This window comes from Copadichromis virginalis, linkage group LG16 (assembly GCF_057382275.1).
Source record: "Copadichromis virginalis isolate Kocher_CV1m ecotype Utaka linkage group LG16, C_Virginalis_male_GT1.1, whole genome shotgun sequence".
Classification (NCBI taxonomy): Eukaryota; Metazoa; Chordata; class Actinopteri; order Cichliformes; family Cichlidae; genus Copadichromis; species Copadichromis virginalis.
The window spans coordinates 12,010,738-12,033,282 of record NC_140633.1 but is presented as its reverse complement, the minus strand read 5'-3'; the positions used below and the strand labels follow the sequence as shown (position 1 = coordinate 12,033,282).

The window sequence follows — 22,545 nt, the reverse complement described above, 5'->3', positions numbered from 1 at the left end:
TTCTTGTTCTCTTGTTGTGTTTATGATGATGATTATGTTTATTATTTGAGTTTCATGTTTAAGGATTTGTTCTCGGTTGTATCCCACGTTTAGTTTAGTTCAGGTTCCATGTGTCATTCTATCTGTCTCTCAGTGTCAGGTCTGCGTCTTGGTGTGGTGTTCTCATTTCCTGTTTTATTGTGAAGGTCTGGGTCTCATGTGAGTGTGTTCAGTTTTACCTCTGTCTCGTCTTGTTGATCATTCCCAGCTGTGTCCACCGCCTGTGTGTAATTCCCCTGTGTTTCTCTGGGTGTATTTAAGTCATGTCCTCCGTTATTGTAGTTGCTGGTCCGTCTGTGTATTCCACCCTGCCTCATCTGCGTTTCTACCATGTCTCACCCGTGTGTTCTCCCTGCTGTCCGCCGTTAGTCTCTTCTGGTCGTTCTCGTTAAGGTTTGTGCTCTGTAGTTTAGTTGGGTCCTCTACCAGAGGCCTGGGAGCTATTTCTGCAGAGCACAATATACATAAATACCAGAAATTTATATGAATTTTACATAAATACAGAAACATATCTGCAAAGTACCTCAGTTCCACACAGACACATGTCATTATTTATTAGACTATTTAACTCAAAAATTTGCTAATGATAATCTTTTATATGTACAGTATCTGCTCTACAAAGAAATCTCTACTCTGGAGAGAAGTCAGGCCTTTGAACTTGAATCACAAAGGAAATGACCGCACTTCCAACATTCGTTTTGACACATAAGACGCAATGACAAAACAACCTCCTGAGGTGTTGAAAGATTTCTTTCATTTTCAGTCCATATACAATTGGATTAAAGAGAGGATGACACAAAACCACTTGTAAAGTAATTATGAAACGTGCAGTTTGGGATAAATTAATTTCCACTCAAGTTATAATTCTATCATATGAACACAAACATGAGAAGCTGATCAAAACGAGCAGGTGAGGTAAACAGGTCTGTGCAGCTTTTTTCCTGACCTCTCTGCAGCTTCGATAGCATATTATAAATATTTTTGTGTAAGTAAAAAGTATGAAAAATAAAGGAAGGAATAGAGTGTTAAGTAGAATTAATACACCATACATTAAATATGGTGTTTCCACAGTTACGCAGTAAAGCTTGGAAATTGCATTGTTACAAAAAATTCCATTTAAAGTGAAACTGCAGATTTGTGACGTGTTTATAATTACAGCTGATGGCACAAGCTGACAAGCAGGCAGAAGCTAAAACCAATAAAATTTTGACAGCTGCTTTTATAATACTATATAATATAGTATTATATTGCAAAGGTTTAGATATGGACACATACCTGTCATAAGCCATGGATGCCAAGAGAAAGAACTCTGAACCAGTTAAAGAGTAATAAATAAATCCTTGAAAGCTACAAAGTAAATGAGTTGTAATCTGCCTCTCAGATAAAAAGTCCATCAAAAGTTTGGGGTAGATATTTGTACTGAACATAACAGAGTTGAACAACAAAGCTGCAATGAAAATATACATAGGCTCATGGAGGCTTTTCTTAATCCAGATGAGTCAAACTATGGTTGAATTACTGCAGAGTATTAGAATATAAGCAGTAAACATGATAGCAAAATACAGAAATTTGTATTTTTCCAATTCTATATGCCCACCAAAAGTTATATCTGTCACATTAAATTTAATGCATTTGCTCCATCGAAGTAAAAGGTAAATTAATGACACTAATTAAAGATGTATAAATGTGAGCTTTGCACCAAACTTTACTTTGTACCAAAATTTGGCCAGGGACATTTATGACACTTGGTTACCCTCTGCAAATTCTTCTGAACTTCTACATAACCATTAAGCTTCACATTTTAAGTCATCATTCAACAATAGAAATAAAAATCCAGCACCATTGACTACAACAGCCAGAATGTACAACAGGGAGAAAAACAGATGCAAGATACCAGACTGATATTGTCTCAGCAGTGAAAGGACCTTATGTATCTTTCTTTTTCCCCTGTGGATCTCATTATAGCAACTGAGACATGTGACCACTACAATCCAGCTCTAGAGTTCATGACTTGTATGCCTTGTTAGTGTCACAGTTCTGGGTCAGTATTGACCCAGCATTCTGAGTTCTGGTCTATTTTTGTATGAACGTTTTGTTTCTCTGGTGTTTTGTTGATGATGATGATTATTATTGTTTGAGTTCTATGTGTTATATTCGGTATGCCTGCTTATGAGTCTGCGTCTGTGTCTCTGTCTGTCGTGTGCTTCCTGTTTTATTTTGTAGGTCTGTGTCCTATGTCAGTGCCTTCAGCTTTGTGCTCTCCCTGTCTCATCAGTGTAATCAGCGTCAGCCGTGTCTCCCAGCTGTTTCCTCTTCGCTCCGTTCACCTCTTGTGTCTGTGTCTTCCCCTACTCGGTGTCGCGTCATTAATGTCTTCTGCCCTCACTCCCTGTGTGTTCTGTTTGCCTTCATGCCAGTCTAGTCGTTTTCCAGTATAGTTCGTTTTCTGTTCGGTAACCCCTGCAATAAAGCTGTTTATTCAGAATTCACTTTCGCTTCCGTGAGTCCTGCATTTTGGGTCCTTCCTCTCTGCCTGCCTGCACACAGCCGAAACATGACAGAACGACGCGACCACAACCTGGACCCAGCGGGCTCGTCCCGGGAGTGTGATATCTCCCGCATTCAATGTCTGGTTAAGCGGATTTCCCACACAATGGACGCTAAGGTGATGGCGATCAGGATTAACGCTATCAAGGCGATCCTGGAGGGGAATCCTCATCTGCATCAGCTCAGAGGATATACATGGGCTTGATGGACAAGCTGCATGAAGCTCATGAGGTGTTACAAGCTCGGGAGCTTGCAGCCTTTGCCCGCGCCTAGTATTCTTCGCCGAAGCCGAACACTGGATACACCGCCTTTATGTCAAAGCAGAAAAATGTGAATTTCGCTCATCATCTATTACCTTCCTAGGTTACATTCTCACCCCTCTGTGAGAATGTAACCTAGGAAGTGGAGACTGAAAAGGTAAAGATTAAGATAGTGGTGGAATGGCCAACCCCCTCCTCCCACCACCTTCTCGGGTTCATCTGAAACTGCAGCCAGTTAACAACACCCCTTAAAAAAGTAATCTCCACAAAAACTCCCTTCCTCTGATCTTCAGAACCTGAAGCCACATTTTCCAACCTTAAAGAAGTTTTTACTTCAGCGACAATCCTTGTCTATCCAAATACCAAGTTGCAGTTCATTTTGGGGGTGGTTGTATGTTATCTGGGGCTGGGGGCAGTCCTCCTGCAATGCTCTGGTCTTCAAGGTAAGCTGCAACCCTGCGCCGCCTTCTCTCACCATGTAACCCTGATGAAGCAGTCAGTGACTTTTTTGCATTCAGCCCGAAGATAAACAAATTGTGGCATACCTTTTATCCTTCCAAGTAGCCGAAAGTAGGGTTTCTGTGTTGATCAGCTAGGCGTTTATTCTGTTCCTAAGTATGCAGGAGAGCTGCTCGTGTTGACCTCTATACTTGACGACACCTACGTGAGAGGAGGTGAGAATGTTATGATCGTACTCTATCCAAGGTAGTTGCTCACTCCAGATGACCTGATTGGAGGCTGAGAGTGGCCTTTAGTTCTGGGTTGGCGTGCTCAGTTTGTCCAAACTATGGATGAAAACTGCATGTGGTGAGTGGTTGAGCCATCTCTAGATCTGTGAGGAGTTTGGATAAGGCTAGAAAGTGGGCAGCTTTTGAGAAACAATCTATGATTGTTGGTATGACTGTGTTACCTGCCGATGGAGGAAGTCCTGTAATGAAGTCGAGGGCGCCAGGGATTGATAAATGTTGGAGCAGACCAGAAGGTGACTTATTCACCAGTTTGTTTTTGGTGCAGGTGGAGCAGGTGGTCACATACTCCCCAGTGTCCTTAGGCAGAGGGGGCCACCAGAAGAAATGTTGGAGGAAGGTTTTGGTGTGATGGACCCCGGGGTGACAGATAAGCTTGGCAGTGTGCGCCCAATTCACCACCTGGGAATGGATGGAAGTGGGAACAAAGAGGTGTTGGGCGGCCTGGTCCCGGGATCTGCTTCCATTCACTGTCCTTCACGGACCACCAAGATCTAGAAACTGGAGAGGAGGAATAGCCGAATGATGCTGGCAGCCCCGTTATATATTTTTCCATGGCCTCCCTTTCGGGTTGCGACAAATTGCATGATCTGCTGGATAGAAGCAGCCCCCCGTAGAGGAGGTCGTAAGGTCTGAGCGGAGGTAGCGACAGCACTCTACCTTTTCTAAATACCTCTGCCATGTCATGGTAGACTGCAGGTACTATGTAACAGATCAGGCTTTTTTTTGGGGAGTGAGACTTATTTACGGCAGTGAGACTTGGCTGTGGGACTTGGCAGACTTAAGGCATCTCAAGTGACATTCCCCTCCCGGACGATCTGATATCCTCGTGTTGGTGTTGTTCATCATCATAAATAATGTTGTTCCAGGTTCAACATTGCAAGTGACCAATCACCTTCTCCTGACGTCATCCGCGACCTTGAAAAAAATAAACGCCTTCAAAAAATTTACTTCACTTGCGAGAAGAGAAACCACCTCTGCAAGGACAGTATGTATAATGCTTACCGTTTATTAAAGAAAAGTATCCTGAAATGCAAAGATTTCAAGTTCCTGGATCGGTGGACAGAAGCGGTTTCTCTTCTGTGTGCGTGGCCTGGATTGATTACAAGAAGGCCTATGACTCAATGCCCCACAGCTGGATACTGGAATGCCTAGAATTGTACAAGATCAACGGGACCCTAAGAGCCTTCATCAGGAACTCAATGGGGATGTGGCGTACAACACTAGAGCCCAACTCCAAGCCCATAGCACAAGTTACCATCAAGTGCGGGATCTACCAAGGAGATGCTCTGTCCCCACTGCTGTTCTGCGTAGGCCTGAACCCCCTCAGTGAGATCATTAACAAGACTGGCTACTGTGAGATTATTCTGTTATTATATGTTACCTTATATATGTAATCAAAGTAATTGAATTAGAATACTGCTGTAGATCATATTATACCCTTTAATATAGAGTGTGTGATCTGTATGTAGTTTAGTTCTCATTATACTTTTGAGTTAAAAGAACATATTCACTTATTAGTTTATTAGATAAGTGTGCATCACTCTGTATCCTTGATCTTCTGTGAATGTCTCATACTGTGTTCTTGACATGTTTTATTGCTGAATCATAAACAGAAGGAGACTTTGTGTCTAGAGCAGAGGAGCAATGAGCCGAGGTCATAACTTAGGCGCCGTAAGGGAGAAAGAATGTGAATGTTTGGGCTTTTACGACTAGGTGCTATAAGAAGCTGAGTAACACGTCACCATTTCGAGACTGCTGTGACCCTCTTCATGCATGTCTCCCCATCATGATGGTTCTAAATGCTCTTTGTGTTGAATTGTATGGAAATAAATGATTGTTGATTGAGCATTTATACACCGAGTATTGTCCTTCCTTCAGCCCAAAGATCAAAAGAATTGGGAGATTTCAACACTACGGATACCGACTACGGAACGGAGCAGTTGTCAGCCACCTCCTGTACATGGATGACATCAAGCTGTATGCCAAGAGTGAACGAGACATCGATTCACTGATCCACACTACCAGGCTATACAGCAATGACATTGGAATGTCGTTCGGACTGGAGAAGTGTAGTCGGATGGTAACAAAGAGAGGGAAGGTAGTCAGAACTGAGGGGATTGAACTACCAGAAGGCAACATTGCAGACATAGAGGACAGTTACAAGTACCTGGGGATCCCGCAGGCGAATGGGAACCATGAAGAGGCCGCTAGAAAAGCTGCAACCACCAAGTACCTGCAGAGGGTCAGGCAAGTCCTGAGGAGTCAGCTGAATGGTAAGAACAAGATCCAGGCCATCAACACGTACGCCCTGCCCGTGATCAGGTACCCTGCTGGGGTAATAGGCTGGCCAAAGGAGGAGATAGAAGCCACTGACATAAAGACAAGAAAGCTCCTTACCATGCATGGAGGGTTTCACCCCAAGTCCAGTACCCTGAGGGTGTATGCTAAGCGGAAGGAAGGGGGCCGGGGACTGGTGAGTGTCAGCACCACAGTCCAGGATGAGACAACGAACATCCAAGAATACATTGGGAAGATGGCCCCAACTGACCGAGTGCTCAGTTAATACCTCAGGCAGCAGAAACCCAAGAAAGAGGAGGGAGACGAGGAACCATCATGGAAGGACAGGCCCCTGCACGGTATGTACCACCGGCAGATAGAGGAGGTGGCTGATATCCAGAAAACCTACCAGTGGCTGGACAAAGCTGGACTGAAAGACAGCACAGAGGCACTAATCATGGCAGCACAAGAACAAGTTCTGAGTACAAGATCCATAGAGGCTGGGGTCTATCACACCAGGCAAGACCCCAGGTGCAGGCTGTGTAAAGATGCCCCAGAGACAATCCAGCACATAACAGCAGGGTGCAAGATGCTAGCAGGCAAGGCATACATGGAACGCCATAACCAAGTGGCCGGCATAGTGTACAGGAACATCTGTGCCGAGTATAACCTGGAAGTCCCGAGGTCAAAATGGGAGATGCCCCCAAGGGTGGTGGAGAATGACCGAGCTAAGATCCTGTGGGACTTCCAGATACAGACGGACAAAATGGTGGTGGCTAACCAACCGGACATAGTGGTGGTAGACAAACAGAAGAAGACGGCCGTAGTGACAGCAATATCAGGAAGAAGGAACACGAGAAGCTGGAGAAATACCAAGGGCTCAGAGAAGAGCTCGAGAGGATGTGGAGGGTGAAGGTAACGGTGGTCCCAGTGGTAATTGGAGCACTACACAGCAAATCCAGCATGTCCAAATTAACACTGTCGGATTTGATTTCAACACTATTAAAGTGTCTATATGGGTCCACACCAGAGAGTGTTAATTTAACTCTTTTTGGAGAGTTGGTACGTTAACTCTGATTTAGTGTTAAACACCAAATCTGTCTGGAGTTGATAATTTAACACTTGGTGTTAAGAGTTTATATATTAACTCTCAAAGAGTATTTTAGTTTAACTACATAAGAGTTATCTTCTAATTCATTCTAAAAAGCGGGAATTTTACTGTTCTGAACTTCTAGAAATTTCTTTTGGAAATAAACATTTACGAAAAAGACGCAATGGTTTTTGAAAAACATTTATTCTGAACTGTGCACCACAATTTCAAAACATTTTCTGAAAGATGTAACAGTATACATGTTCTCACTTTCATTAGAATTTTGTTTATCAAAAGGTCTGACATGGTAAATGCAAATAACAGCATTCTCATCACTTATTTCTTCAATACAATATGCATGTCCTTCATTCATCCCTTTGTGGAACTTCAACACACTTCTGCTCTCCCCCATATTCCATCTTCACAAGCATATCCTGTGCGGAGATTGAATAAAAATTAGTTGACACTAATTAATGGCACAAATAATCCAGTAAACAATTGCAGCACAGTAAAAAAAAAAAGGAATCCTCTTTGAGCCATTACTTGTGTAAAGTATTTTCCCAAAAGACAAAGACACAGGCAACAGGTAATACTTAACTAAATGTAAAACCTCAACCTTTTTCATTTTTACCTAAACCGTGTGCACAAAACTCTGGAGGGATCTATGCTAACGTAGAACCCAGTCAGGACGTCTGCTACTGCTGTTTGCTCGTTTTTTTTTATGGGCGATTGTTTTCAGGCTTCAAGTAGCACCATTATACCAACATTTCACATTCTAGACATTGTTTTAGGTGTATTTGACCAAAAGTTTGACTGAAAATTCACATGCAAGCTTTTTTCAAGGCTGTGGTATTTGCCCGCAAACAATACCTTTCAGCTAGCTAAAACAGAATATTATGCTATCAGCGAGCAACATGGCTAATGCCTTTCACACAGCTTTGTCTCAACTCCAAAGAGCCACAGAAGTAAAAGCTAATAGAAATAATTGAAACAATCTTTGAAAAAATGACTTACCAAGCATGGCAAACAACTCAAATATGTAGAGCAAAATGTTCTGAAACGGCTTCACTTCAGCTTCGATTGGAGCCGTGCTGGGGGCGGAGTCTGTGAATTTACTCTATTGGTGTCATAGCCCCTGTAGGAGTTCAGAGTTAAGAGGTCAAGAGTTAATGTTTCCATTGTAACACCTCCAGATTTGACAGAGAAACACTCATTTTTAACACTCGATTTTAACTACTATCATTTTACACCTCAGAGTTACATTAAAAGAATGTGACTCTGCTTAGAGTAAAATAAACTCTACTTTTGCAAGAAGACTATTAACACCAAAACATTTAACACTTTTGAATTTGCTGTGTAGGTGCGGTGACTCCCAAGCTAGGCGAGTGGCTCCAGCAGATCCCGGGAATAACATCGGAGATCTCTGTCCAGAAGAGCGCAGTCCTGGGAACAGCTAAGATACTGCGCAGGACCCTCAAGCTCCCAGGCCTCTGGTAGAGGACCCGAGCTTAAAGGATAAACCACCCGCAGGGGTGTGCTGGGTGTTTTTTTTTTTTCTATTACATATTGTCATGATCCAAGCAGCCAGGAACACACAGACACAAATGTAATCTTCAAAAACGGGTTTATTATACCCCCAAAAAGGACAAGATGATTACAAAAATTCAAAATAACAAAAAATAAAGTTTTTAAGAACCAAGTGGGCCCATAAAAGAGGTTAACTTAACAGACCGCTACTCAAAAATCACTTAACAAAAACATAACTCAACAAACTGACCTGCCCAAATGAGAAACAGCTCCAGTTATATAGCAAATGAATAAACCATTATATACACCAAAGGTGAAAACTAAAGAGATAACAGATAACCATCATTCAAGAAGAACCCCATTCCCCCTGCATGATCACAATAGATGGTCCAGTCCACTTTATTGGCTTCTGCATTTAAACCAGCTCCACCCTCAGCCTCCTCTTTCAGCCAAACCAGGAAGGACTGGAGCGGAGGTCAGGTAACTCAGAAAGAGCAGAAATATAATCAATATAACATACCTATATAAAATAACAAACAATGCAAAGCAAAGTCTATGCCACCATTTGGGCTATAGCTTAGTGCTGTCATGCATTACAGGTAAACTCAAAATATCAAATTAGTTAACTTATGATCACAGAAACTTTAGAGCATAACGTAAACATAAGACAAAAGACCAAATGAATATTACCTAAGTATCTCAGTTGTGTGGTTGCATGCATCCATCACACACTCCCCCCCTTCAGCAGTGAGCTGGAACAGCGAGAGAGATAGTCCGCTGTGCAGTTGTTCTTGCCTGCGATATGCTGAATGGTAAAACGGAATGGCTGCATCGCAAGGTACCATCTGGTGATTCGTCCATTCGTATCCTTCATTTTCTCCAACCACTGGAGCGCCTTGTGGTCAGTTTCCAGTGTAAATTCCCGGCCTAGGAGGTAATACTTGAGGGAATCAAGTGCCCACTTGATTGCTAAAGCCTCTTTTTCCACCGTTGAGTATCTCATCTCTCTTGGGAACATTTTACGGCTAATGAAAGCCACTGGGTGTCACTCATTGGGCGGTCCCTGTAGAAGAACAGCCCCCAGACCCCTGTCAGAAGCATCAGTTTGAAGAATAAAAGGTTTCTCAAAATCTGGGGTATACAAGACTGGAGTCTTACTGAGGGATGCATCCATCACACATATATTACATGCTGTTGAAATCTCCCAATTCTTTGAATCTTTGGGCTGAAGGAAGGACAATACTCGGTGTATTTATGCTCAATCAACAACCATTTATTTCCATACAATTCAACACTTAAGAGCATAAGGACCATCATGATGGGGAGACCTGCCTGCAGAGGGTCACAGCAAGTCTCAAAATGGTGACGGGTTACACAGCCTTTTATAGCTCCTAGCGGCCCCCATCTAGTCGTAAAAGCCAAAACATCACATTCTTTCTCTGTTACAGCGCCTAAGTTATGACCTCGGCAGTTGTTTCTCTGCTTTCTGTAAGGTGGGGGTGTGGAATGTGGTCTGTCTATCTCCCCTGTCTTAGACACAGAGTCTCCTGCTTACAACCTTCTCTTCATGATTCAACAATTAAGCATGTAATACATTCACAGCAGATCAAGGATACAGAGTGATGCACACTTATCTAATAAACTAATAAGTGAATATGTTCTTTTAACTCAAAAGTATAATGAGAACTAAACTACATACAGATCACACACTCTATATTAAAGGGTATAATATGATCTACAGCAGTATCATACTTCAACTACTTTGATTACATATATAAGGTAACATATGATAACAGAATAATATCACAATTCCCCCTTTGATCTCTTTTCTTCAAAGAGATCACTTACAACATACACTCCAGCCTTGCAAGGTCCAGTTCTTCTTGGTCCTGAGGCCCTCTGTCCCCCTTTAACGGGTGGACCATATGTGGGATGACCTCTGTGTTCACGCAGTTCAGATGCAAGCAAAGTTAGACTTACGACCATAACAGCAGTTACAGATGACACTCCCATCACTCCCCAATTCTCCCACAGCTTTATTTTGGTGCTCCAGTTTTCCACCCCCTTTTTAATGCCCCCTTATACCTTTCAAACGTACTTAGACTAGAACCTCTGTCTAAGGAGCTTTTAACCTTTATTTTTATTGCTGCAGCTACCAGTGTCTTCCAGTTGGGTGATTCTCAGCTTCTTTCTTCGACCTCCGGGGTTAGACCACCCTTTAGTCATTGCACAGTTCTGGGGATTATTCTGCCCCGATTTCAAACAAGGATCTGTGTGTTTTGGGGTCACCTCCGTGTCCCCCTTTTTGCCAAGAGCCTCTTGAACCTCGTTGGTCTGATGTTCCTGGTTTTCGCCAACCCCTTCATGGTTATTGCTGTGTTTGTGGGATCCATGTTCTCCAGGAGCCCAAACGCCATGACACTTGACCTCAGTTGCTGTCTCGGCAGTCCCTACATCTGCCTCTGCTGTGAAGGATCCTCACATCTCCGTGTCCCCGTCTGGTGTCTGTTCCTTTCTCTGCAAGAGACAGAAAACCAAAACACCTCTCTCCCTAGCCTTGATAATCTAATATTGTTATCCATTGTTCTTCTAATGATTCAAATTTGGTTTAAAATATTATGTTCAGGACTCTTTGACCAGGGACTTATTCTAATCATAATCTATGTGTGTGTAAAAGAAATCAAAAATTAATGAACCATTTCTAAGTCTAACACATTATATGCTTAAGTTTTGCCATACCTATATTATTAAACACACAAATAAAGTCATCAGATGTTCATAAAACCATTGTTTGATGTTCGGACTCAACTTCCCCCTTTTTGACACACTCCCATGTGTCAATTCGTCGGAGCTAGACACTTAAAAGAGAAGGTTAGTGACATCATATCTCATCATATTTTGAAATGTATATACAACAAGCCAAACCACACCTTGGTCACACCAACCCTTTTCTGCCCTGAAGATGTCCAACGCCATCTTAGTATGATCCAAGATGGCACCGCGTATGGATGCCCTGGTGCTTCAGTGCGTTACTTTTGTCTTGTTTTTGTGCATTTCTTCTGTGTCTGGGCACTCCTCTGGATATTCTTACACCAGAGAAGAGCTCCTTAACTGCAGGACTACAACGCCTGTGGATTTATTTCCAATATTTGTCGCATCTGCGGCAGATTTACTGCTGACTCTGATCAGGAAAGTGAGACGTCGAAAGAGAGGTAAGCGAGCCGGCGTACTCGTGCGTTTGAGGAAACGCGGACTGAGAACGGCCCTTCCTGGGATCTTCCTTTCTAATGTACGCTCACTCTGGAATAAGATAGACGAACTGGCCCTGATGAGAAGCATGAACAGAGACTTTGCCTCCTCCTGTGTCTTATGTTTTACGGAGTCGTGGCTCAGTGAGGACATCCCGGACTGCGCGCTCAAGCTGGAGGGCTTTCATCTGCTGCGCGCGGACCGGCAGGCCGCTCTCTCCGGTAAAACCAAAGGTGGAGGTGTCTGCTTCTACATCAATAGTGGCTGGTGCACAGATGTAATAGTGATTGCTCAGCACTGCTCTCCCTCTCTGGAATATCTTTTTATTCACTGCAAACCGTTTTATTCTCCGCGGGAGTTTGCTTCATTCATCCTGGCCGCTGTTTACATCCCGCCAGACGCGGATGCGCGAGCAGCTCAGTGCGCACTCGCAGAGCAGATTCTCCACACGGAGCGGACATACCCGGACTCTCTCATCATTGCTCTTGGGGACTTTAACAAAGCCAATCTGAGCCATGAGCTTCCGAAATACAAGCAGTATATTAAATGCCCGACCAGAGAGGAGAGGACATTGGACCACTGCTACAGCACGATCAGCGGGGCCTATCGCGCGGTGCCGCGCGCTTCACTCGGACTTTCTGATCACGTCATGATCCACCTAATCCCCGCGTACAGACAGAGGCTGAAGCTCTCCAAACCTGTCGTGAGGACCAAAAAACTGTGGAGCAACGAGGCTGTGGAGGAGCTTCGCACGTGTTTGGAGACCACAGACTGGGACACATTGAAGGCTGCTTCTAACAGCTTGGACGAGTTTACGGACACTGTCACCTCCTATATCCACTTCTGTGAGGACAGCATTGTGCCATCACGCACCAGGGTGAGTTACAACAATGACAAACCCTGGTTTACCCCTAAACTCAAAAAGCTGTGGCTGGAAAAGAGTAAGGCGTTCAGAAGCGGAGACAGGGACTGCTACAGAGAGGCCAAGTACAAGTTCACTAAGGAAGTGGACATTGCCAAACATCAGCACTCTGAGAAGATGCAGCAGCAGATCTCAGAGAATGACTCGGCCTCTGTGTGGAAAGGTTTTAGGAATATTACAAACTACAAGCCTAAAACCCCCCACTCCACTGATGACTTGCTCTTAGCCAACACCCTCAACGACTTCTACTGTCGTTTTGACGAGCCATCAGGCAGCCTTCACACCTCCAACGACCCCAACAATAGAGGCACTTTGGACACTCATTCCCCCACCTCTCCCCCCTCCATAGAACCATCACCACCTTCAAACTGTTCACCTACAACACCCCCCTCCTCACCCCACACAAAAGAGGATTTCACACCACCTCCTCCGACCACAACTCTTCATATTCATGAAGCAGATGTGAGGAAGCAGTTTAAGAATCTGAATGCTCGGAAAGCTCCCGGCCCAGACGGTGTGTCTCCTGCCACCCTCAGACACTGTGCAAACGAGCTGGCCCCAGTGTTTTCTGGCATCTTCAACTCCTCACTGCAGGCATGTCATGTGCCTGCCTGCTTCAAGTCCTCTACCATAATCCCTGTCCCCAAGAAACCTAGGATCACTGGACTAAATGACTACAGACCCGTGGCTCTGACATCTGTGGTCATGAAGTCATTTGAGCGCCTAGTTCTCTCCCATCTCAAGACCCTCACGGCCCCCCTCCTGGACCCCCTGCAGTTTGCATATAGAGCCAACAGGTCTGTAGACGACGCCATCAACATGGCCCTACACTTCATCCTGCAGCATCTGGACTCCCCAGGAACCTACGCCAGGATCCTGTTTGTGGACTTCAGCTCTGCCTTCAACACCATCCTTCCAGACCATCTCCGAGGCAAGCTTTCCCAGATGAATGTGCCTGATCCCATCTGCCGGTGGATCACTGACTTCCTGACGGACAGGAAGCAGCACGTGAGGCTGGGGAAGAATGTCTCGGACTCCCGGACCATCAGCACCGGCTCCCCTCAGGGCTGTGTTCTTTCTCCTCTGCTCTTCTCCCTGTACACCAACTGCTGCACCTCCACCCACCAGTCTGTCAAGCTAATCAAGTTCGCAGATGACACCACCGTCATTGGGCTCATCTCTGACGGGGATGAGTCTGCCTACAGGAGGGAGGTTGAACGTCTGGTGTCCTGGTGCAGCCACAACAACCTGGTGCTGAATGCCCAGAAGACAGTGGAGATTATTGTGGACTTCAGGAAGCACACAGCCCCACTCCCCCCCATCATCCTGACTGACACCCCCATCACCTCTGTGGACTCATTCCGCTTCCTGGGTACCACCATCACCCAGGACCTGAAGTGGGAGCCCACCATCACCTCCGTCATCAAGAAAGCCCAGCAGAGGATGTACTTCCTGAGGCAGCTGAAGAAATTCAACCTGCCAACACGGACGATGATGCAATTCTACACTGCAATCATCGAGTCCATCCTCACCTCCTCCATCACCGTGTGGTACGCTGGAGCCACTATCAGGGACAAACAGAGACTGCAGCGTGTTGTGCGCTCTGCTGAGAAGGTGATTGGCTGCAGACTCCCATCTCTGCAGGACCTGTACACCTCCAGGACACTGCGGCGTGCAGCCCGGATCTCAGCTGACCCTTCTCACCCTGGACACAGTCTGTTTGACCTGCTCCCCTCAGGCAGGAGGCTCCGGTCCATTCGCACCAGAACCTCTCGCCATAAGAACAGTTTCTTCCCCTCTGCTGTTGGACACATGAACAATAACCACATGACTGTCCCCGCCACTCACTCACACATGACCCTACGCTGTGTCACTGCATCATCTCATGTCTGGCACTGATCACCACCTGCACTCATGTATATATCCTTCTACGTAGCACTCTTAATTCTTATTCTCATGTATATATCTCATGTATATCTCATGCACATATCTTTCTTTCTACATAGCACTTTAATTCTTATTGTTTGCACTGAAGCACCGCAGCAAATTCCTAATGTTGTAAACCTCAACATCTGGCAATAAACCCATTCTGATTCTGATTCTGATTCTGACCAGGGTTGTAATAGTTTTGCAATTTTCATTAGTTTTTATTTTTATTTAGCTTCGACTTCAGATTTTCAATTTTATATCAGTTTTAATCAGTTTTTACCAATTGTTTGCTAGTTTAGTTTAGTTTTGATTAGTTTCAGTTATAGTTTTAGTTGTGTCTGCAATAATTAAGTGTAGCAAAATCCCAGTCCCATCATATCAGTCATGCTCTTGTGCTTATCCTTGGGTATTGTGACTATTAACTCTTGCAGCACCGGGTGCTCCTAATTTTGGTTCAAGTGAATTTATAAACTTTGTGAAGGGAATTGACTCCTCTGCACACTGGAATAAACATAATCAACATGATCCACATTTTACTGCGTGTTATTTCACCATCTTATTGATTCAAATGCTCCATCCTTATGTGGTTTGCGACATTATGTTTATCCACTCTGTCTCTAAATGTTTGAACACTTTTCAAGTTTGGGGTCAAATTTTAAGAATTTGACCATACGTGAAAGTTATGGTGTCATCACCCCCTTCGGGGCTTACCTTTCCCAGTTTTGATGATATTCCTCCTTATTCTTTGCAAATACCCCCTGTTGGTGGCGAGAAACTGTTGGTGTGGTCAAGTGGGTGCTATAGAAACAAAAACTCAGGACAGAACAGTTATCAGTAATGTACTTCATACAAATTTGCATATGTTTTATTTCATATTGATCCTCTGAGTGTAATGGTACATTTTAATTTGATTTTATCCAAACTAAACACAATATTTTTCTTTCTTTACTTTGCTCTTGTTCTTTTTCAGTACCACATCCTATCAAATATTCTACATTTAATAACTTACTATTTCAAGCCAGAACCTATATCACGTGGACCAATGTTTATTATTGCATATCTCTATTCTGAATGTGGCAAGTCATTCATAGATATTGTTAAAGTTTTGACGATTTTCCTCTATAAAATTTAATTGACTTTTTACAGTGGCCTGCTATGGTTAATAGTAACATATTCCAGTCATGAGTGATATCAATAGTTTTCTCCACTGTAGCATTTGGCATTCCCAATAATATAACATGATACCTTAATCAAAACACAGCTAATATAGCACAGTTTTCTTAATGCAAACATCAGTAACTCAGACTCAGCAACCAAAGTGTTAAGTCTGCAGTTCATACTTATGTGAAGCTACAGTCTCCTCCTCCAGTCTCTCTTATCCTCCTGCTCCTGCAAAAACAAAACAAAACAAAGCGAAGCATCCACCCTTCTCTTGCCGGCTGGGTGAATTGTTTATTGGCATTTACTTATCCGAAAGTGGGTGCAGTCATTGTCTCAGTATCAAGTCAGTCAAAACTTTTAGTCTTCAGTCCATCACAGTCCAGTCACATGCATACCTCCACACACATTCATACCAGATGTTGCTGATAATGGAGTCTCCCGCGCGACCTATTCGAGCCTCCATCACCAGCAAGATGACATCATCATTTTAAAAGGAAACAATTCTTTGTTCTTTTGTTCTGGATTGACTCGCTGCAATCCTTCTAGACTCAGGACTTCTCATATGATCAGTGTCCCATATAAGTGAATTTCTCCCAAGCCAATTACAATCATGGAGAGACACACTTTGCAACTGTTTTTGTAAGAATATTTCATAGCGCTTTAAATTTCAATCTTTCAGGCCTGGTTTAAAGAGCTGATTGTTAAATCATGGACTCACAAAATATCAACATATCACCACCGGTGGATCACACCTCTCAGATTTTCTTATCTCAGTGCACTGTAACAAAAACGAAAACAGACATAACCAACAAAATACTACTAAAATAACACAAACTAGGGCCCGTTGCAGACATGTCCAAGCATAAAACTATCCCTCTCTCGCTTACGAGAAAGAACACAAGCCAAAGCTCACTGATAACATCAAGCTAGCGCTAAGCAAAACCAAAAAATCAACCAGAAATTCACAGGAACGTTTTGCTTCCTGCCAGGACAATATTGTGTGGGAATGAGAAACTCAGGTGCCGTAACACCTTTTGTTCCTCCTTGAATTAAATCTCAATCACAGAAAATGCCGTACTCCGACCTAAAACTTACATTATTAATTCATCATTTTCACTCTGTGCCACTGTTCCTCATCAGGGCTGTGTGAAGCACAGCAAAGAATTCAGTCAAGGCCTTGAGCCATAAACAGACATCACGCACAGACATTGTTTTCATAACCAAACCGTTTTAGAGCTTATTCCTAAAATCTACATAAATGCCCTCTGGGTGACATATAACACATTCTACGTAATCAATGGTAATCAATGGCTCCTCATAAAAATTATGCATTGGGATGTTTGTGTGCCGCATTTTGCATATCAGCATAAGCAAAGCATTCTTCATTGCATCAGCGTGTGTGTGTGTGTGGATCACTTCTCAGTGGATCAGCATTCCAATGTGTGTGTGTGTGTGTATCATTTCTCACTCACTCAACGAGTGCACGTGTTCATGTGTGTATTTCACTTCATTCTGAATCTGTGTGTTTGTAGACGTGTGTGTGTGTGTGTGTGTGTGTGTGTGTGTGTGTGTGTGTGTGTGTGTGTCCATTCTGAGGTGCCTTCTGACCTCCTGTCCCGGTCACGCCCTTTTTGCTGCCCGATCATCCGTGTTGGTCCATCACTGTCCTGCACAGTGTAAATGCAGAGTTATCAAGGTCAGCATTCTTTTGCTCAGCCTTACTTTTCCTTCGGGCTTGGCGGGCGTCTCGTCACAGCTCTGTCAGCTGACACAGTCTGGGAATTTTCCCCCGTGTAGTGAAACGGGCCTTAGGTTTAGTGCTCTCCGTCTCTGCTGCATGAGATCACATTCCTGCAGCACTGTTGACATTTTCAGGTTGTTGTTGTGGGTCCAGCTGTTACAGCATTTGGTCAGTGTCACGTATAGGGGAGAGCAGGAGTCCAGTCAGCCTCGGCTTTCAGGGCCGGCAAAGCAGCCTGTAATTAAATATATAGAGAAAAACAAAAAACAAAAACAGACAAAAACAAAAGCAAACGAACAGGAAAATGATGTTGTGTTGGCTGTATTACAACAAGAGGGGAGAAACACCGGGACCAGGCCCTGTGTCAGCCTTCTCTCCCCCTTTTTTTTGTTTTTTTCTCACCCTATAATCAACTCATGACCCGCCAAGCTGACAGGACAACACAGGTACATATTAAAATTCTTAAGATCATGTTTAAAAGCCCAAAAATGGACTTTTCTTTCATTCAGTAATCACTTGTATTAATCAATCAGCAGAAAACATGTCACAATTTGAATCTTTTAACCCCTAAATTTGTCAAGTCTTCACTGGTTGGTCAGACCAGTGTCTTTTTCTTTGAAGTTAAATTGTTGTCCTGCAACCCAGAGAGTTTATTTGTCAGTAATGTATTTATCCTTTAACAACAGGTGTATGTTAAGTTTCGCTGCTTTAGCCTTGCTGGAAAATCTTCACGTGTTCATGAGTGTAAGCTGTTTCTTCATTGCGTGTGTGTGCATTTGTAGGCAGGCAGGTTAATTTTATCTTTTTCTCAAACTAGGCGTTACCTTAAAAGGAGCCAGATTTCTCTGCTTGTGTGTTTTTGTTTCACCTTTTTGTTGTGATGCTCCGGACGCCTTCCCAACCTCCACAAGTCCGTTGGCCCCAATTTTATGTGTTAAAACTTCTCTTAATTTCTCCTCTAATTCTCTCCTCGCTGCTGTCTTTTTCACAGCTGCTGATTCGTGCTGGGTGTGGCTCCCATTACTTATAATTTTGCTTCGGCCGCTGTGCTTGTGGGGGCAGTTGGTCCAGGTCCGCAGCTTCCTGTATTAACACACTAAGAGATTTACTTAATTTCATTTTCATCCCTGTTAAACAGATAAGCAGGCAACACGCCTACCTTGACAGCGTAAACTGCACGCCAGTCTCCCAACACATTCCTCTCTCTACTCCTCCATAATTCTCCACTACACACCTCTTACTATCTCTCTTTTTTATTTTTTATTTTTTTATTACACCACAGAGTAATACACCCAATTATGCCCGTCTATCTCTATCTGGCTCCAAATTCCCTCTTTATTTAATTTCACACTCGTCAGGGGACAGGCACACAACAATTTCAACCACTGAAACGAGGAATTCAACCTTTTTTATTTCTTTACTAATCTAGACTCAACCTTTGTTCGCAAAATGTGTCTTGTTCTAGTCCGGAATAAATGTGAACCCGTGATTACGCTGCGGTTCCAGTGTTATTCCGTAGCTAAGCGGGAGTCCTCAGTTCCCAAGTCGCCACCTCGGCACTTAACCTGCCTGCACGTCTACAGACAGGGGGGTTGCCAAACCATGAACAAAATTAGTTTCCACAGGTACACTAGGCATCAACCTTTGATCCTAAAATGTGTCTTTGCTCTAATGTCCTCCTATTCAAACACATCAACCGTCACTGTCACTGTGTTCACAGTTCACACTCACAAAAAACACACGCAGAGCGCGCCTCACACACTCAAAACAGTGAGACCCACAGAGAGCGCTTTTCATCAGCAGAAATTTGCACAGAAACCTCTGAGCTCAACTGTTAAAATTCTTCTGAAGCACAATCAAAGCCCAAATACCCCTGTCTCTGCGTTTATGACCGCCACAACGGGGCAAAATCGCATCATAAAAGTGATGCCTGCGTCCCCTGAAGTTATACCCGACACCATAAACCAGGTTTTGCTCTATGTACTTCTTGGCAAGTAAAATTTTACTTTGTTTTATGACCGCAGCCCTTAAGACTCGACTGACGCCATAAACCACCGTCAAACCTCTATTCAATGTACTGAAACCAGCACCCACCACTACTACACTTCACGGCCGCACCACCGGAACACGCCGTATCATAAACCAAACCTACGGACGTGTTTCGCTTACACACGTTGCCAGTGTTTAACCGCACCGTGAGCCAGCATCTGCTTTTCCTTAAATCAACTTCTATTTCATAGCCGGCATGAGCAAGGACGTAACCGACACCATAAACAAACTTCAAAACCTCGACTTCAATGTACTGAACTAATGGCCGCGTCTCCAGAAGAAATTCTAATGTATTATTGCTACAGAAGCCAGTATTAGACAAAATTAAATGTGGAAGGTAAAGTGGCTGCAACTAGTCCAACGTAGTATGTTATTAGTATCTCGGTAGAAGCAGTTTACTGCAACTAGTCCAACGTAGTATGTTATTAGTATCTCGGTAGAAGGAGTTTATTTAACACACTGGAATTCAGCCTCAACTTATGTTGTTAGTATCTTGCGCCAAAAACCAGACACCGACAAATTTAATGTGAAAATACATGTGACTCAGTGAACAGATTAATTTGGAAAGCCCAATATGCACATTTGGTATTTATAATACAACAGGCTGTGCTTACCTTTCTGTTTTAGGCCGGCCTTCTGTTCACCTTGCCCCACGATCTCACCAAAGGCCAAATCTGCACCTCCTCAGCACACCAAAGATCCGGGTCACACGGCACCAAGTTGTTGAAATCTCCCAATTCTTTGAATCTTTGGGCTGAAGGAAGGACAATACTCGGTGTATTTATGCTCAATCAACAATCATTTATTTCCATACAATTCAACACTTAAGAGCATAAGGACCATCATGATGGGGAGACCTGCCTGCAGAGGGTCACAGCAAGTCTCAAAATGGTGACGGGTTACACAGCCTTTTATAGCTCCTAGCGGCCCCCATCTAGTCGTAAAAGCCAAAACATCACATTCTTTCTCTGTTACAGCGCCTAAGTTATGACCTCGGCAGTTGTTTCTCTGCTTTCTGTAAGGTGGGGGTGTGGAATGTGGTCTGTCTATCTCCCCTGTCTTAGACACAGAGTCTCCTGCTTACAACCTTCTCTTCATGATTCAACAATTAAGCATGTAATACATTCACAGCAGATCAAGGATACAGAGTGATGCACACTTATCTAATAAACTAATAAGTGAATATGTTCTTTTAACTCAAAAGTATAATGAGAACTAAACTACATACAGATCACACACTCTATATTAAAGGGTATAATATGATCTACAGCAGTATCATACTTCAACTACTTTGATTACATATATAAGGTAACATATGATAACAGAATAATATCACAATGCATAGGTTATTACAGCTTAGTATGAGTAAGGAAATATGATGTCCATATACAGGAAAAAGGGTTATATAAAACATCTTGTTTGAACAGTACATGGTATACACTTAAAAACACACAATAAGAGAACTTTATCTGAATGTAATATAGATATAAGAAACTACTTATATACTGTTTAAGATTTAGATGATTTTTAATTATGGTAATAATAAAATAGTAATATTACTATTACAATACAATACAATAACTAATCTATATAATTTGCATTAGTCAGTAACCAAAGTCAAATAAGATTATAATACACATTTTTAGTATGGCTACGATAACTTGAAAATTAGCTAATTATAATTTTTAACATGTAAATTATCTGCTGTACAAGGAAATGTCTAGACTGTAGAGAAGTCAGGCCTTTGAACTTGAATCACAAAGGAAATGACCGCACTTCCAACATCCGTTTTGACACATAAGACGCGATGACAAAACAACCTTCTGAGGTGTTGAGAGATTTCTTTCATTTTCAGTCCATATACAATTGGATTAAAGAGAGGATGATACAAAACCACTTGTAAAGTCATTATGAAACGTGTATTTTGAGATAAATCAATTTCCAGTCGAGCTATAATTATATCATACGAACATAAACATGTGAAGCTGATCAAAACGAGCAGGTGAGGTAAACAGGTCTGTGCAGCTTTTTTCCTGACCTCTCTGCAGCTTCGATAGCATATTATAAATATTTTTGTGTATGTAAACATTATGAAAAGCAAAGGAAGAAATACAGTGTTAAACAGAATAAACACACCATACATTAAGTAGTATGTTTTGGGGGTTGCACAATAAAGCTTGGAAATTGCATTATTACAAAAAATTCCATTCAAAGTGAAATTGCAGATTTGTGAGTTGTTGCTGAATACAGCAGATGGCACAAGCTGACAAGCAGGCAGAAGCCAAGCTAAAACTAACAAAACTGTGACAGTTGTTTTTCTCATAATAGTATGATATTGCAAAGGTTTAGATATGGACACATACCTGTCATATGCCATGGATGCCAAGAGAAAGAACTCTGAACCAGTTAAAGAGTAATAAATAATTCCCTGAAACCTGCATAGTGAGTGAGTTGTAATCTGCCTCTCAGATAAAAAGTCCATTAATAGTTTGGGGTAGATATTTGTACTGAACACAACAGAGTTGAGCAACAAAGCTGCAATGAAAACATACATAGGCTCATGGAGGCTTTTCTTAATCCAGATGAGGCAAACTATGGTTGAATTACTGCAGAGTATTAGAATATAAGCAGTAAACATAATAGCAAAATACAGAAATTTGTATTTTTCCAATTCAACGTGCCCACCAAAAGTTATATATGTCACATTAAATTCATCATGCATTTGCTCCATGAAACTAAATGTCAAATAAAGCAAACTAAATAAAAAAGTCAAAATATCACCTCCCCACCCAAAAACAGAGCCAGTGAAAACCTTTTACGACTTCAACAATTGAGATTGTTATATTTTACATTTGACTAACTTCAATCATTCAGTGATAGAATTAAAAATGCAACAGTCAGACTGTACAACAGGGAGAACAAATGAGATGAAATCAGCATTTCATACAAATGTAAGATACCAGACTATGAGAACCACTGTTGTTTCAGGACTGAGAAAGTGAATT

At 42.7% G+C, this 22,545-nt stretch overlaps 1 protein-coding gene and 1 pseudogene across 1 annotated transcript; both read right to left on the bottom strand.

Moving 5' to 3' along the window:
* Positions 1 to 667: 667 nt before the first annotated feature.
* LOC146690342 (olfactory receptor-like protein COR2) lies at positions 668 to 2,406 on the bottom strand (annotated as a pseudogene).
* An 18,854-nt stretch (positions 2,407 to 21,260) lies between these two features.
* Positions 21,261 to 22,271, bottom strand: LOC146690341 (olfactory receptor 13C2-like). The gene has a single exon (XM_085435078.1). The coding sequence runs from the start codon at positions 22,269 to 22,271 to the stop codon at positions 21,261 to 21,263; it is 1,011 nt and encodes a 336-aa protein (XP_085291204.1).
* Positions 22,272 to 22,545: the final 274 nt, after the last annotated feature.